Genomic DNA, 16,670 nt, shown 5'->3' with positions numbered 1-16,670 from the left:
TAGTAATATATTTTGAACTATTTTGGGCCACCACGGACACTTCTGGCAGAAATCTGGGGTACAAATGTTTTAAATAAGCCAAACAACTAAATAAAACATTTGCAGACAAAGAGCTAAAGTGGAAAAGATGCCAGATGGGAGAAAAAAAAATTGTGGTCTGTTATGATATAAACCATACATCCATTGTATTAATGCAAAGTGGTTCCTATGTGAAGGGGTTAAACACTACACAGGTACAGATCCCATAGCAATTACAAATGTTACTGCTATAAAAGCCAGAAACAGGAAGCCAAAATAATTCAGGTTTCCAAGGCAGGCATCTGCCTTAAATGATATAATTTGTCATGTTTCCAGCGTTTTGTATTTCTGAATGTGAAAAGAAGTTCTATGTTTATTAACTGAATGCTCAATAAGGATTTTCATTTAACAAGGGATCAATAACTTGCAGGGCATAAAAATAAATTCTGCATATTGTTTATAAAGATATTTTAGCCTCTTTTTGATGGAACTTTTTGTTAGATGACAGGAAATGGATCTTAAACTGAGAATGTGTCATTGCCAAAGGCTAAAACCTTATTCATTCATGCAAAATTTGTGTGTGTGCTGATGAACCTCTAAAAGCACTAATATAGTTAAAAGTATCTGTAATTCTGTATAGGTCACCTATCGAAGGAACATAAGAATAGGAAATAGAAAAATAAGTTTCTCACAATGGAAAGTGTTTTTTAAATCATAGTAATTAGTATTATTCTATTTACTCAAAATATGGATTGGTGTACATTTAACATTGTGCCAGATTTAACATTCAAACTGCCCCTCAGGCTGCCCTGCCATGACCTTCAGCAGAACATGGAAGGAAGGCCACCCTCTGAAGAACAGAGAAGTAATTTATCCAATACGATTGTTTGGTCCCAGCCCTCTCTCTAAAACTGACACTTGTGTTGAATTATGGATAGTACATTTGTAGGATGCACAACAATTTGCTAAAGAAAGTGTTGAGAACAGCACACTCATTTCGCTTATTTTAGGCTGTTCTTTAAAAAAATGGCAAACGTACTAGTTGCTACATTTTTAAATTCTCCATCAGTGAACTACTTCTTATGGCTGCTATTGTTCAAACATTTGCTCAGGAGTAAATGCCATGGAGATCAATGGAACTTGCTCCTTAGCAAAAAATGGGAAGTTGGATCCTAAAAGTATGTTTTCTTACAGTAGATAAAAATGGTATAAAAACTATTAAAGGCTACAAAGCAGGGGCTTTTTTTTTAACGGTGTGCTTATTTTTCTTTTGCTCAGGGTTTCCATATCACCCCAAACATGCACTCACATTCTGGATTTATCATATCCCGTCAAAACATAATAAATTTCTCTTCCCTAGCTTAAGGGATCCATCAGTTAAAATGTTAGTCTTTCATCTTTATTACCCTCCCATTAAAATGAAAGAAACCGGGACTCACTTCAGTTTAGAAGCAGCAATTTGGTTGGTAATGTCCTTACTACTCAAGTCTTTACAAAAGGAGAAAAGTGCATTACTGCTTATATTTCACACATATATCTGACTAAGAACCAAGTAAACCTTTCAGATGCATAGTATGTTAAATTTAATAATATTCTTTGATTAGATTATTTTATTGCAACATTTTGCCATTGCCAGTCATTTCCCAAACACATTTACGTTAATAAAACCTGCAGGTTTTGGGGGTAGGGGTGTCTTTGTGTGTATTTGCAAAGACTGCCTGTTCTTCTAAAGCTGTTAGATCTGAAATGGACAGATTAATAACAAACCATCACATGGACTAGGTTTTCTTGTACGTTGCACCAGTAACCCTTTGCTATAATGAGGACACAAAGAGCCTCACATCAAGGCTGCGCCTCTTCTTCATAACTCAAAAGCGTCACAGTGGCAATAGCCTCTAGTGCTATTTGTCTTTAGTGCAGTTGTGACACTTCGGCATGATCCATAATTTGGCAGCTATTTACCGTGACATTTCCCTTCAGTGCAGCCATAACATTCAGCGAAGCCATTATTTGGTTCCATTTACCATATAAATTGTATTGTTGTGCATGCATGCTAGCAGCTATATTAGGCACCTGAAAATGAGTAAATCTTGTAAAATAGATACTAACAGCTATTCAGCAGTGGAGTTTCTTTTTTAGCTCAGACTGAAGGAAAAGCCAATGAATAAGCAGACATTTCAGAATGCAGAATGCTGCTGCAAACTTTCTCCTGATCAACTGCAGTTACCTGTATTTATACAGCATGATTATATTTGGCAACTGGATTCCCCTCTCTCTAAAAAAAAAATAACTTATTTTTTAAAGATATTAAATTGTTTTAGCCTAACAGGCCAGAAGAAATCTAACTGGAAAAAAACATGTCTTAGATTGCATGCCGCTATGTATATTGGACAATGTATGGATCTAAAAGAAGAAAAAATAAATTAGATGTCCTGCTGTTTGTGACATCTTTTTCATGGAGAAGTCTACATTTGGCTATATGTAAAACAAAACAAAACTTCGTATATTACTTCTACAAACCTTTCATCCATGTTTTTCCATAAGTAACCACTTTCACTAAAAGAATAAATTGACATTATAGAAAAATGCTGCATCTTAAGAATTTGTTCTCATTGAAATTTCCATCATCAACATGTGTAGTAGAGTATTTCTGAGACAAATATCTATAATCATGTAAGCACCCAATATGAAACAACATCCTTTGGGAAAGCTTTGGAAAGCTGGGGTCCAAAATTCTGTGCATGCAAAGGTGGTTTCCTGGGCTATTTCCAATTACAGCCCATTGTGCCTTTGAAAAGCTGCTCCAGAATGTCAGGTGACCCTCTAAAGTAGGATTCAAGGCAGTTGGATGCAGTTGAAAAGAAAATTGGCAACTCTTCCTTGAAAACAGAAATATTTCCCACTCCTGTATAGGCTGCCTAGCCTAAGTATTATTGTTAATCCCTTGCAGAATCTTGGTACATTTCTTGTACCCTCAAGGGTACATTTCTTGTACCCTGAATATTCATTCTGTCCACTCTGCCCACCATCCACATCAAAAGCCTCTTTCTGTGCTTCCAGTGCGGCTTACATTTATCACCATTCACTTATTCAGAGAGCATATTTTGCACTGTGGCCAGTTTGCAATAAAGGGAAAAAATTAGTATGTATGTGTGCAACTATTTTTCACAAATCTGTGAATAATCAACCAATTCAGGCACAATACACTCATTTGTATTTTTAAGAAATATATGCTAACATAACATAAAAGAACCAATAGTAAATTTTATTCTTTAACCTTCGAACCATAATAACAAGAACAACCTCATTAAACTTGAACTGAGTCATAGAAAAATAACGATGCAGAGGTTAAAATCCTATTTAGTGTAACATGGGGATACAGCTACAATGGGAAGAATAGGTGTACTAATATTCTGTGACTAAGTAATCTTGGACAGTGCATTTCAGATCTAAAAAGAAAGAAATTTCAGTAAGTATAAACACAATCCAACATATGCAATGTGCAATTAAGTACTTATGTCTCACTAATTGCAATGTGATAATATCAAGCCCCGTTTACTCTTCTTAGCAAGTACATTTGCTCCTCTTATAGCACTAAATATCACAACATGTGAAGCACAGATGAATGGAGTCAACATGAACAAGGAAGTCTTAATAATCAGAACTCCTAGGCACATCTCTCTGCTGTGTACTTAAAAGCATGCATCTCTGCTTCACTTATTATGGCATTCACCATAATGAATATTATACACAGCAAATATTATTATCCATCCTCAGTGTCAAGCCACAGTATAGATTCTTAATTATGTTGTATGTTAAGGGATCGTGCCTCTTCTGCTTTGACTTACTCAGAGCCAGTGACTGTGGCCCATCCTTTACTTATAGTTGAGATCTGTTTCAGCTGCCTTTGTTCAGGTGGAATTACAGTTAAAGAAGTTCCAGACTGCAATCGCAGATCTAAAAATCAAGAAGAGTTACGCATGCACAACCAGGAAAGACTGTAACCTAATGTTGTAATTCTAGACTTGGCTATTTGGAAGCAAATCCCTTTAAAACCAATGGGACATTTATCTATGAAAGTGTGTAAGAATGGGAGGCTGATATTTTCAGATCCTTAAAATAAGTCCATCAAAACAACAGAGCTCAGTTGTGAGCTTTAAGTTCCATCTGAAAATAATGGCTATCAGGCAACCTCTTTACATGCTGAAGAGTACTTCTAAAATTGGCTCTTACGTCTAAAGCAGAATTATTTTCACAATTCTTGTGCTTCACTGAGGAACATATAGCTGCTTCCACTTTTTTCATCACCAAAGGGAAGCCAAATACTTCATCACAATGAGAATGTTTCCATAGGGTGAACAACTGCTAATAGCGTCCAGGATGTAGGTAAGGTTACACCAAGCAAATTTTCCACCAGAACAATCCAAAATCCAGATAAACCAAAATACTTGAATTTAAGCCCTTTAGCAGTGAAATCCTAAGAAGAGTTACTCCAATCTAAGCTCACTGATTCCAGTCTGTGTCCCTTTGAACTCAGTGTTGCTCAAGTTAAATTTTACAATGTGGAAATGTATTGAGCTGTAATGTAGCGAGAATAAAAGAACCATGCTTATGAATTATAAAGAGAATGTATTCAAATTAATAAAAATTAGGATGTCCCTAAAGAATAATACCGATTGCCAAAGTGGCTGGGGGAAAAAAACAATAGATGAAGGACATGGATGCTATTTCTTAGGGTGTATCAATGGCAAGTTTATCCCATTGTGCAACTTCCGTGAGGGGCTTGTTTGGGAACATCACAGACTCTTATACATTTTCCACCGAAGTATGCTAGGCAGCATTTTAAATTAATACCACTCTTTCCTAAAGTAGGTAAATAAATAAATCTCTCCATGGGCAATATGAAACCAACTAAGAAAGGTAGTTGAAGGAGATGGAAATTATTTGCTATATGAGTTTTTTTTAATAGCATGAGAGAAGCCAGTTAATAAATCACAATAGGAACACAACAGAAAATAAGAAATTGAAAGCTGAACCACAATGTAAAATATTAACACACATTTTTGCAGAATTAGGAATATATGTGTAAAGTATTTGATCTTACAGAGACAGTATCTTACTGCATACCCTTTTCCTGCTTTCGTTGGTGCTATTTTAACCTATCCAATGCAACCAACTACCCTTACTCTCTCTTACCACTGAATTTGGAATGTGATGTGATCTGAGGATCTCTGACACTAGGACACAGTATGAGACAATTCTTTTAGAAGGAAAATTCTCACACACTTTGTTCAGTGCAACAGGATTGTATCTAAAACGGGGATGCTGCATAACAGGAACAGAGATTGCACAGGTGCAGTTAAATCCTGCCACTGCTTTAGTTGCTACACAGCTACAATCCTAAGAACACCTTCCTGGAAGTAAGCCCCACTGAGTAGCTCTAAGTAGAATTCTGAGTAGACTGCTTAGGATTGCTGTTGAGGGTGATTATCTCCATATATAATTTGGTTCTATGATAATCTTTTGAGGATCCAGTTTTACCTGTTAATATATCCATAATATGTGTTATTTCCTGAAATGTACAAATCACATTTCTATTTTCAAACGAGTCTATAACATGTCAGTCTGTCTCCAATGGAAATATTTTCAGACTATGATTAAGCACAGTAAGATATTCTAACAATAAAAGAAGACCCAAGAATACTGGATAAGAATGAAAAATAAATGAAACAAACTGTGGGAGATATTTTGGTGGTTTTATTAATTCTTTTGTTCCTAGATGATCTTAATATAACAAGAATAAACAGAATAAGCAGAACTTAACATTATAGCAAAGGTGATCCATTTAACGGGGCAATGCAGCAAACAGATGGCTGAAAAAGTAATGTTACGGGAAGTATATGTAAAAACAGAAATAAAGATTTTTTTACTTGGCAGGCTTGATGAACAGCAGCAAACTTTGGGGGAGTTTTTTTAATTTGCTTTTTCAACCAGTACATTTATCTAGAAAGACAGATTTTTCTAGCTGAACTAGAAATGTGCCTTGCCTAGCACAGAAAATGAAGCCACTGATTTGGAATACTCATGACTAAAGGGATCATAATACTTCACTTTTCAAAAATTGGCACAATCAACTAGACTGTTCTTTTATGTAGGCCCCACCGCAAAACATTCTTGTAGGGCTTCCATCATTTCAAGAACTTCCTGCCGGATTATAGCCACTGTTTTATATGAAGAATCCAAAATAGAATCTATTTCATATAATATACTTTCATCTAAGGTGTAATAGTTTGAAAAAGTTTACAATCTAAATTGTTATCAAATCAGAAGAAAGTTACAAGATTAATGTTTATAATTGGCCAGAAGGCTAAGCAGAACTTTGTTCTAAATTTCCAGGCACAAAATTTAGAGCTGTTTAATGCAATGCCAATGACAAGTTGCATTTTTAAATAATACAAAAGCTCTAAATGAAACAAATCAAAATTTTATTAACACCTAAATGCTCTTTTCATATGTTGCCCATTTCGAACTTAATTTTTTTTTTAAAAAACTGTTTTAGTTATTGTGAAGCATAAAGTGCCACTTTTCTGTTTTTTGATTTATATCATTGTTCTGTTTTTACAGCTTACTGTTGACAGGATGAGGTAATTCAACTACAATTTTTCCAATGTTTTTTCCCATGTACATATAATCTATAGCACGGAATACAGACTCTAAACCAGTGAACTTGCCCTCTGGAGACATATCTCCAAAGTCCACCTCACAAACCAGTTCTCTGTTTTCACACATTTCAAGCAAGTGTTTCATAGCCATTTTGTATTCAGAAAAGTAATGGTTCAAGAAGAAACCCTGGATGCTGGCAGATTTTCTTAGCAGCTTTGCTGGCAACATCTCTACATATCCTGGCTGAAGGCCAGTCCGTGTTTGGTAGCCAGAGATAAACCCAATAACTATTAGACGCCCTTTGATAGCCAAGGAGTTGACAGCCAAATCAAACATTTTTCCACCAACAGATTCATACACTACATCCACACCTTTTGGGTAGACCTTCTTAAGGACATCAGCAACATTTTCAGTTTTGTAGTTGATTGGATGGTCACAGCCAATGGATTTCAGAAAATCAGATTTCTCATCACTGGAGCATGTTCCTATGACATTGCATTTTGCCTTCTTTGAAAGTTGCACAGCAAACTGACCAGTCCCTCCTGCTGCTGCTGTCACCAGAACAGTCTTCCCTTCAGACAATTTTCCAAGCTCCTTCAGACTGATATATGCAGTAGTTCCACTTACCAGTAGTGTAAGAAACTCAGGTTTCACAGAAGGCACTGGAATAGCTTCTTTAGAAGGCACAATGATGTATTCAGCAAAAGCCCCATACCTCATGTAAGCCACTGCTTGGCCCACTGTGTACTTAGCACTTGCACTCAGACCCAAAGCCACAATTTCTCCAATTCCTTCAAAACCTGTATCAAATGGGGGCTTAACTGTTGGGTCATACCGGCCAGCTGAGTAGTTAATATCAGACGCATTAACACCAACAAATCTAGAAAGAAACAAAAAAGTATTAAGATATTGACTTTGACAAGTCTTTTATTTGTCATAAGAAAAGCCTTTCAGTTAAATCCACAAGATAAAGGGATTTCAGGGATGCATATTCAAATAAATCAAGCAGGAAAAAACATACTGTTCTACACACACGCGGGAGAGAAATTATTTTAATCAAATCACAGTTTTACCAGTACAGCATTTGACACATTTCTTAAAATTAAAACGTAAGGCACTCTTGTCTGTTTAACCAAAATAAGAACAAAGAAATTGTTTTGCATAAGCTTGGGAATAAAACTGGAATAACATATAATAAAATATGATTGCATATTTTGTTGACTGTGGCAAGAAATTAACTTTTCGGATTATAGCAACACTTTTAGTGACTAATGATAACATGAAATATCAATGTCCTCTCCAAGGTCGATGGTCATAAGTGTGACTGCGGGCAAGTTTAAAGAAAATGGATGGAGTGACTGTAACAAATTTGCCTTTTGATGCAGCTAATTTGCACATTATTAAAATATTTTGCTGTGCACAAATCACTCACAATACCTTAAAATAACCTTGAATAGAAGGACTAAAATTATGGAACTGTATTGACTGCCATTGAACTCTAACAGGTAACCCTAAGTATTAGAAAGGAGCTTGGAACTTAATAAAGTAGCTTATGGCACTGAAATGCAAGTTACCTGCAAGGGGATGTTTATAGTCAATTTTTCTGTAGAAAATGAAGGAAAACCCCCCCACTGTATAATCATTCTCTCAAAAATGCCAGAATGGCAGTTACTCTACCATATCCAAAAATAAACAAAAATCATCAAATTTAATTAGGTGGAAAAGTGTGAAAATATGTGAAAAACATATTTGAATGCCTAAACTGAAGAGCCTTGTGGATTTATGGTAATGTGAAATAGCTTACGCATATGGAAATAACAAATTGAGAGAATTGCATTTGTCATTTTTAATTCTAAGGGAATTCCATGAGAAAAACAGGTATATGATATAGGCAGATATTCAGAAATATACGTATGTAGTGAGAGAAACGTGAAAATTGTTGGTCCCCTTGATTTTTCACACAATCCAGTCTACTTCTGTAACAAAGAATAGCTCCATCCTATGTAAAGCCCTTAAAAAAAACTTTCCTGTTTTAATTTACATAAGGCTTGTCTTGTGCGGGGAGGTCAGCGGCTTCCAGGGCAAAGCGATGTGATGTTTCCTTGAGGACGCGAGAGAGAAAAGATCAGAGCGCGCCAAGGCACTTACTACAGTGCGCCAAACTCCCGCTTCCCCCTGCCTGCAACGTAACTTCTCGCAGAGAGGTTGCCACTTGCTAACCAGCTAGGCAGGCTGGCCGGGACGTGGCCTCATTCCTTCCTTCCCACTGCTTGCCACTTTATCCCCACGCAGCTGGCTTGCCTCGCCTGTGGGGCTCCGTCCCTCCCCCCACCCCCGTCTGCCCCAAGTTACTCTGCCAGGGAATCGAGGCGATTCGTCCTCCAGCGCTTCGCTTCTGTTTAAAGACCGCCCCCCCCCCCCGCCGGGCCATGTAATTGTTATGCAGGCTCCGAACCCGATCCGAAGCCACTATGGGGAATTCCATGGGCTAGAGACCGAGTTCTAGGACTAAATCGGGGTGAGGGCGGGCCCTTGGCACATTCCAACAGCACCCCAGCCTCAGAGCATGGCCTAGGACTGGGCTACGTTCAGCTTGAAGCGCCGCTGCCTGTCCACACAGCCCTTGCCTACAGCCCTCTCTGGTTTAAACGATGTCCTCCAAACCACTACCGGGGCAGGCCGAGTAAGAACGTCAGCCTGGCAAGTCGGGGCAACGGAGGACGAAGCGTGGTTCTGCTACAGCTAGCCAAAGGGGCTGGCGAACTCGCCCGCAGCCTGGCAGCAATAATAAGTGAAAGGGCCTCTTTTCTCCCCTCAGCCCCCGAGATGGACTGCAATCATTTGTTAAGGGCAGGGAGGTTGCAAGCAGGAAAGCAAGGGAAGCATCGCCTCAGAAGTGCTTGATTACCACCCCCACCATTCGGGAAGGGTGCGTGAACAGGCCAAAACTGGCACCGACCGAGGGCTCAGTGCTGGGAGGTCGGACGCTAGGCCGCCGGGAGCTCCCTTTCCAGGCACCTCCGCCTCTCCCCTGCCCTTGGCCACTTCCAGTGAGCCCTCCCCTGCGAAGCTAGCCAGCTCGCTCGCAGACGCCTTCCCAGGCGCAGGCGAAGTCTCGCAGGAAAGTGTGGAAAGAGCGCTTTCCAAAGCAGGGCCACACGCCTCAGGAAGGCGGCAAAAGGGGGAGACGACTAGGGGTCTGGCTCCCTGGTCAAAGCTGGGGAGAAATCTCGCCTCCAGAAGCCCCCATTGGAAATACGTCTCCTCTGCCCTCTGCGAGTTGTATAGCGGACGCCTTGTGCCTAACCCAACATAATCCCTAACTGCTGCCAAGGCGCCCATTTCTTGTTCAGTCCATTCTAGGAAAACTGGATTTTTATTTTTAAAAGCCGCCTTCCTTACGTGATCGCAGACAACACAGAAAGTACTGTAAAAAGTTTGATGAAATATTTCTGCCAAGTGTTTATTCCCTCTTACTGGTCTGAGAGAGACGTGCGTAGAATTATCCGGAGATTTCTAGCGTCTTCGGTTTTAAAAGTAAGATGCAAGTTCAAGATCAGCCAGCGAACTTGTGGGTAGAAGGAGAGTTGGCTCTCTGCAGTCATTGTTCTCCTTGAAATTAACGACATGACCTTCATTATGCCCCTTTCTTTCCCCTCCCCCAACGCGGTGGTTTGCATTTAACCAAACAGGCGCCCGAGCCTCTAAGGACAGTTCCAAAATGCGAGGCATTGGAGCAAAAGAACCAGATTCCAGGCGGGTCGTTCCCCAACCTAACTGCAGACTGAATCTCACCAACCTTACCCAAGGTTGGAGGGTGGAAAAAAATAAGTGTACTAAAGGGGGGAGGGGGCTGCCTTTCTTATTAAAAGCAATGTACAGAATGCTGGAGACTAAAAGACTCGAGCAGGGCAAGAGTCTTGGACAAGCAGACAAAACAAAGTCACCAAATACAGGAGCAGAGAAAGAGGGGAGGGAGTTCCTAGCACAAACAATCAGTAGATGATCTCTTAGGGCTTTTCCACTCATTCACACTTTGAGAATTTCTAATCCAAGGACCAGCCTCCTCCTCTTCAATTTCTTCCTTCCCATTTTAATACCCAATTTTCTTTATGATGTTCGACTTAAATGGAAAACTTTCTGGAATCCAAATGACCAGTCACTATATAAAAATATTCTAAACTAATGCATCACCCAAAGATACCTCCCCTGGGTCATCATATGTTTGCTTATATACCTAGAAAACCATTTTCAGGGTAGGTGGGAATATTAATGGCTTCCTGTGTATTTTAAAAGATTCCTGGCCCGCTCTCCATTTTTGCTGTACAAACATAGTTCCCACAAAATGTTAGAAGTTTATTGTTTGAAATTGATTTCCAGTTCCTACACATTTTTCTCTGACTGAAGACTAAACTGAATTAATTTTTTCCCCTGTTCAGAAAATGCTGGAACAACAAAAAGAGAAGGGAGGGGGGCAGTCTCTAGAAAGAACCCTGTATGTTGTCATATGATATACAAACTTAAAAATTACAAAGAACCATGTATAAGTGTGTTTGATTGGGTTAATGGGGAATCTTCCCGATTATGCCATTTGTTCTCTTCACTGGACTGGTGGGGCTAAAAATAATCACATTCCCAAGTTGCTGCAGTCTTTCTTTCTTTCTTTCTTTCTTTCTTTCTTTCTTTCTTTCTTTCTTTCTTTCTTTCTTTCTTTCCCCCCACCTCTCTCAAAGCAATCCTAAGCAGTTCTACTTAGAAGCATATCCCATATTATCAATTGGGCTTATTTCCAGAAAAGTGTCTTTAGGATTGCAGCCTATGATTGACTATGCAGTCCTTGTTCTGTGAGGGTGAGGATTTGCTTTTCCAGAATAAGGTGCAGAGGAGGGGGAAGAGTTCTAAGCAAGCTTGCAAAAGGTAAGAGGAAAAACCATGGAAAGGTTTATTCTTAATTTGCTTTGTTTTGCACTCTGTGTGTTTCTGCCAAAAACACAGAAGAACATCTTGGGCAAATCCACATGACATAAAAGTTGCGAATGCCAATCCTGTGAGTTTTCACAAGCACCCTTGCCAACTCAAACGTGTTAAAACCCAGTAAGGAAGGCAGGGCTCTCTTGTCTGTCTGCTTGGATGTGAGCTACCAGCCCCATTTCAGAGTGTCCAGGAACACGTCCTCCGAGTCCTCTGAGAGCCCACCCAATATCAAGAGGAGAATGAGAAGCATTACACAGAAAAAAAAATAAATTGCATGCATAAATTTTCAAATTTCATTGGGGTAGGGTGAGAGAGGAGGGAGAAAGCGTTCGGGGAGGGGATTTGAAAACAAGAACATAACTGCAACATTTCCATACCCAAAGAGGCAGCAAGAAAGTCAGGGTACATTTTCATATAGCAGTTTACACCACTCCATTCTTTCTCCCCACCTCATCTAATGATTACAAGGAATGTTACCTGTAGCCTGAATGGGATGTTGTTTTCAGGGACTTTTATTTTTTTTGATATTCTGCTCTCTAAAATACTATGTTCGGATGACAGCAGCAATTCAAACCTGACACCAGGGAGGGTACATCTCTCTGTAACACGGGTAAAACACGCACACACTTCTCAGGTTCCAATCCTGCTATGATATGTGCTGTCTTCCTTAGAAGCGATTTGTGCGCGTGAGTGCGCGCGCCGATCGCAAATGCAGCCCACAGCCCGCTTAATCCTCCGCATCTACACTTAATCCAGCGTAGCACTACTGGCTTCAGTGAAGCAACATTTATTTAAACACAATTTACTCTGGATTAGTGCCAAGAAGCCACTTCTAGATATTGAAATTTTATATTGGGCAAGATTCTTAATATTAAAAAGGTCTATCAGACTTCCCTATACATAATCAGTCTCCTAAGGTTTAAGACTTGCAATCTCCCCCGCGGATTAAATGCACATAAGCATGCATTCGACAAAGCTCCACTTTGATTTTACAAACTGATACCATGTAAGAAGAGAGGCCCCATAAAAACAAACAGTACGAAATCTTTTGGAGAAAGGCACACTTGGTTCTAACTATCTTCCAGTATATCAAGAACTCACGAAAGAAAGTCTGAACGGCCGGTACAAGCTAGTTCGCACCCCCCCCCAACATATTATGCTAAGCAAAATGTCACGTCTCTGCTCCGTGCATGACCGCAAAAACAGCCCACCTATTCGCACTGCACGCCCCAACTCCGTCCAACAATGGCAATAAACTTCTCAAGAGCTCAGATCCTGAAAACATACTTACTTGGAAGTAAGTCTCACTAAACTCAGCGGCATTTACTTCCAAGTAAACATGGCTAGGCTGGAGCTGCAAAAGCCTTGGATAGGAGTGTGACATCTCCCCCCCTCCCCCGCCGCCTGTCCTTGTTGCTTCGCTTTTGTTGTGGAAGGAGGAAGAGAGCGGCGGGGTCGAGACAGTGAAGAGTGACAGGGAAGGTGGGTGGCAGTCACATACCATTTGAGGTCCTCTGCTTTCCTGTTGATTCACTGCTTGCTTAAGGTTAGTGACGTGGAGAGCCAGGAGGGAGGGGGTAACAGGCACAGTTGTATACATAACTTGCTCTAAACAATGTCTGGAGTGTGTTACATGCGTGAGCGCGCACACGCACGCCCAAGTGCCTATAAATAACCTCTCCCACAACATGCCAACGGCTCTGCACTAAACCACACTTGGAGAGCTACACAGAACAGTCACTTTTATTGTATAGCAAAAACAGCCATCCTGGATCTGCACGGAGAAAGCCCAGGCAGGTGCTGGCATATAAACACACACTGACGGTTGTGGGTGCACGTTATAAACACAGGCAGGCAGAAACCAGGGAGGAGCCTGGAAACCATTTCCTGGTCCTGAAGTCCTTCCCGAACTCTCATGTCACACACAACGGTCATATAAACCCGCCACAAATCCATCTGGGAAAGAAGAGCAGAGCTGCGAAAACTCTCCCTCTTACTCCCCCCTCCCGAAAAACAGACTAACAAGTGTGTGTATGTGTGGGGGGAGGCAGAACACGCTTCCTACCTCAGCAAGTAGAAACCTCCTCACCAGACTCTTCCTGGGCTTTGCTGAGCCAGACTAACAGGGCTCCCCCGCTCGGGAAGTTGCATAGAGGAGTGCGTGCGGGGGCACGGAGTAAATCACCGGCAACAATAAAATTAAATCAACAGTCGCCAGATGGCAGCTGGTACGACTTGGTCGGATCGCGGAGAGTGAATGAGCCTTGTGTCCAAGAGCCAGGAGGCCAAAGGGTGGGAGGTTAGGGGGGCTGATCACTGGAACAGGACAAAGGGATCTCATCCCCTCCTCCCCAATGGCGAACAGGGACGAGGAGTTGGAAGTAGGGCAGGGGGGAGATCTTACCTGTTTCTGACCAGCAAGTCGCCATCTCCCGGGAGTGGCACGGGCACATCATGGCGCAAGGCAACAGCTTCTCGGAAGTTTGCGCTCAGTTTCGTCACTACCAGCTTCTTCATGCAGGTGGGGATGGACGAGCCCTGGAAATCCAGAAAGTGGCGGGAGTAGGACATGTCCACGATGGGCCGGGGCCGAACACCACCCAAGCAAGACCGGACGGGGCTCGCCAGAGGAGCCAGGCGGGCTCCCCAGGACCTCGGCCGCGCGCAGCTCAGGGCGCTCCAACTCATTCCCAAGCCCGCATGCTCTCCGTGCCTTGCTTTGCCTTGCCCGACTGCCCTACTTCGGCACCAGGTTCGTTGAAGACTCGCGCTTAGACTGCTGGAGGCAAGTCTCCACACACAGCGATTTGTGTATGTAAATAAAGTCTAAGGAAGCAAGCGGTAGCCTGCCTCGAGTCCTTCCTTTCCAGCCCCTCCACCACACGGAAGCACCAGATCAGCCGCAGCAGCTGCGGCGGCAGGAAAAAGGTGGGGGAAAATCTCCCTGCAGCTGATCTTCTGTTACAGTCACTAGGTTAAAACAGGGACAAAGTCCCCAGTTTCGAAACCTCAGCCAGCCCTGCCAAATTGCAGAACAAAAACGGGGGGGGGGGGGTAGTGGTGTGTAGCCTGCAACCAAACGAAAGACACGGACCCACACCCAGGCGTGCAAGCCTCTGCCGAGGATTACGGCATCCCGGGATTGCTTTCACTCACAAAAAAAAATTTTTTTAATGGAAAAATGCTATGATATTTTGTGTGCGGGGAGAGGGGTGGGCTCTGCACGCTCAGGAGACGTTATAAGCCTAGGAGAAAGCGCCGGATCTACAGCCACCTCCGGTTCTTCCAATTTATCAAAAGACTGAGCCGATCCTGCTTAAATAGGTATCTATAAAAAGAAATCTCGAACGCCTTATTAGATCAATAAAGGGTTAGGCTGGCGGAGAGAAGTTGCAGCTAATCGGGTAATGTTGTTATTAGGAGCCTCCGGGAACCGCCGGCTGCTGGCGGAGGCCCCTCCCCTTCCGTGCGAAACGTTCACTTCCTCGTAAGGTGGTACAAATCAACCCAGAGCCGCTAGCAAGCGCTAGTGGAAACAGCGCTTGCCTTTGGGAAGGGATAAAAACAGCAGCGGCTCGCGAAAGGATTTAAAGCATCTTTAAGGAGCTGGATGCGCGTGTCCGCGTGAGCCCCATATAAAGGCTGAAAAAAATACGACGCGTGTCCTTCTGGTCTGCAGGTACACACGAAAAGCGCTTTGCAGCCTCATAGGCTTTATGACCCAATATAACAAAATGGACTGGTAAGCCCAGACACCCTCCCGCACCGTGTCATTAAATAATATTGTTATACATTTTTTTGGCTTAAATCTTCTATCCATTCCGTCTTATCTGTAGTGTAGTGTTTTTAAATCAGTCTCTACAATGTTGAGAATTACTTCCGCAAAGGCAGCATATGGGAGGATCCAACACACTTCTCAAAAATAATTTCCAAGCTCTGACAATTTTTTTTTCCCTTGGTGTCGCTGCGTTGAAATGGAAACAAAAGGGTGAAAGTACTCTAAAATAATTTATATCTCCTTTGTAATTAAGCCTAGCATTTCCATTTCAAGTCAAAATCCTCATTTCTTAATTGCACAACATTCATAATAAAGATTTGGAAAAAAAACCCCTTATTTTACAAGACACTGCCAAGTTTCAAGTGATTTGTTTAAAATGTTGGTATATAACTTTTAAAAACTTTTTAAAAAGAGGAATAAACTCCATGTATTCTTTTCCCGATCTGGATGTCAATCACCCGAGCAAAACTAATTCAATAAAAATATGCATGATGCGACACCCACACACCCTTAACAGAAAGTTTGGTCCCTTAACCAGAAATGAAGAAACCTTGTAAAATTCTTACATTTTGAGTGTAAAGGGGCACTGCTTTCTTGGTGTCTGCCTAGGACAAGCAGCAACTCTTCTTTGCCAAGTTTCCTAGAACTGCAACTGCGCAGCACATTCATTTTATGCTATACTCTTAAGCCAACTATGTTTCACCATAACAAATCACCGTGCGAAATTCCTTCCCTGAAGAATCTTTTCAGATCTTTATTAACACTTTGGTCCTGATTTTTAGTCTTGGAAAAACAAAATAAAAAAGAAGAAAAGAAAAAAAATTAAGCAAAGCAATTAAAAAGATTGACAGGTACGGGTTTGTGTGAGACCTATTTGTAATTGTCAGGGTGACGTTGGCAAGAAGGAGGAGGAGTAAAAAAAATCTGAAGCAGGAAAAGCGGCTCGATGTGTCTGTCTATCAGTTGAGACTGTCTGAAAGCTCTGGGATCTGAATGTGTGCTATATTTCAGTGAAAAGAGAAGAGAGGGAGAGTGGATCTCTTTCTCTCCCAGGAGTTTAAAGGGGGGGGGGGGACAGTTCATGTTAATCTCTCCCACTCTGTGAATGCCTCTGCTTCCCCCACCCCCACCTTTCACACACTCTCTCTGGGGGTTGCCTGGTTTGGGGGCTTTTGTTTGTTTTCTGTTGCAGCTCAAGATCAACTTAAAAAAATAATCCATGTTAAAAACGTGTTTG

At 41.4% G+C, this 16,670-nt stretch overlaps 1 protein-coding gene across 1 annotated transcript; it reads right to left on the bottom strand.

The window, feature by feature from the left end:
• Positions 1-5,760: 5,760 nt before the first annotated feature.
• On the bottom strand, positions 5,761-15,081 carry PTGR3 (prostaglandin reductase 3). The gene is made up of 2 exons (XM_054986007.1): positions 14,060-15,081; positions 5,761-7,561 (listed from the first exon to the last, which is right to left on the bottom strand). The coding sequence occupies exons 1-2, from the start codon at positions 14,341-14,343 to the stop codon at positions 6,637-6,639; spliced, it is 1,209 nt and encodes a 402-aa protein (XP_054841982.1). The 5' UTR covers positions 14,344-15,081; the 3' UTR covers positions 5,761-6,636.
• Positions 15,082-16,670: the final 1,589 nt, after the last annotated feature.

The sequence above is a fragment of the Eublepharis macularius genome, chromosome 7, assembly GCF_028583425.1.
Source record: "Eublepharis macularius isolate TG4126 chromosome 7, MPM_Emac_v1.0, whole genome shotgun sequence".
Lineage (NCBI taxonomy): Eukaryota > Metazoa > Chordata > Lepidosauria > Squamata > Eublepharidae > Eublepharis > Eublepharis macularius.
The sequence above is the reverse complement of the archived record's forward strand: the minus strand, read 5'-3'. Positions and strand labels throughout refer to the sequence as shown.

Coding starts and splice junctions, on each gene's coding strand:
- PTGR3 (XM_054986007.1), bottom strand. CDS start 14,343: ATGAGTTGGAGCGCCCTGAGCTGCGCGCGGCCGAGGTCCTGGGGAGCC. Junction 7,562..14,059: donor GACTTGCTGGTCAGAAACAG/GTAAGATCTCCC, acceptor GTTTCTTTCTAG/ATTTGTTGGTGTTAATGCGT.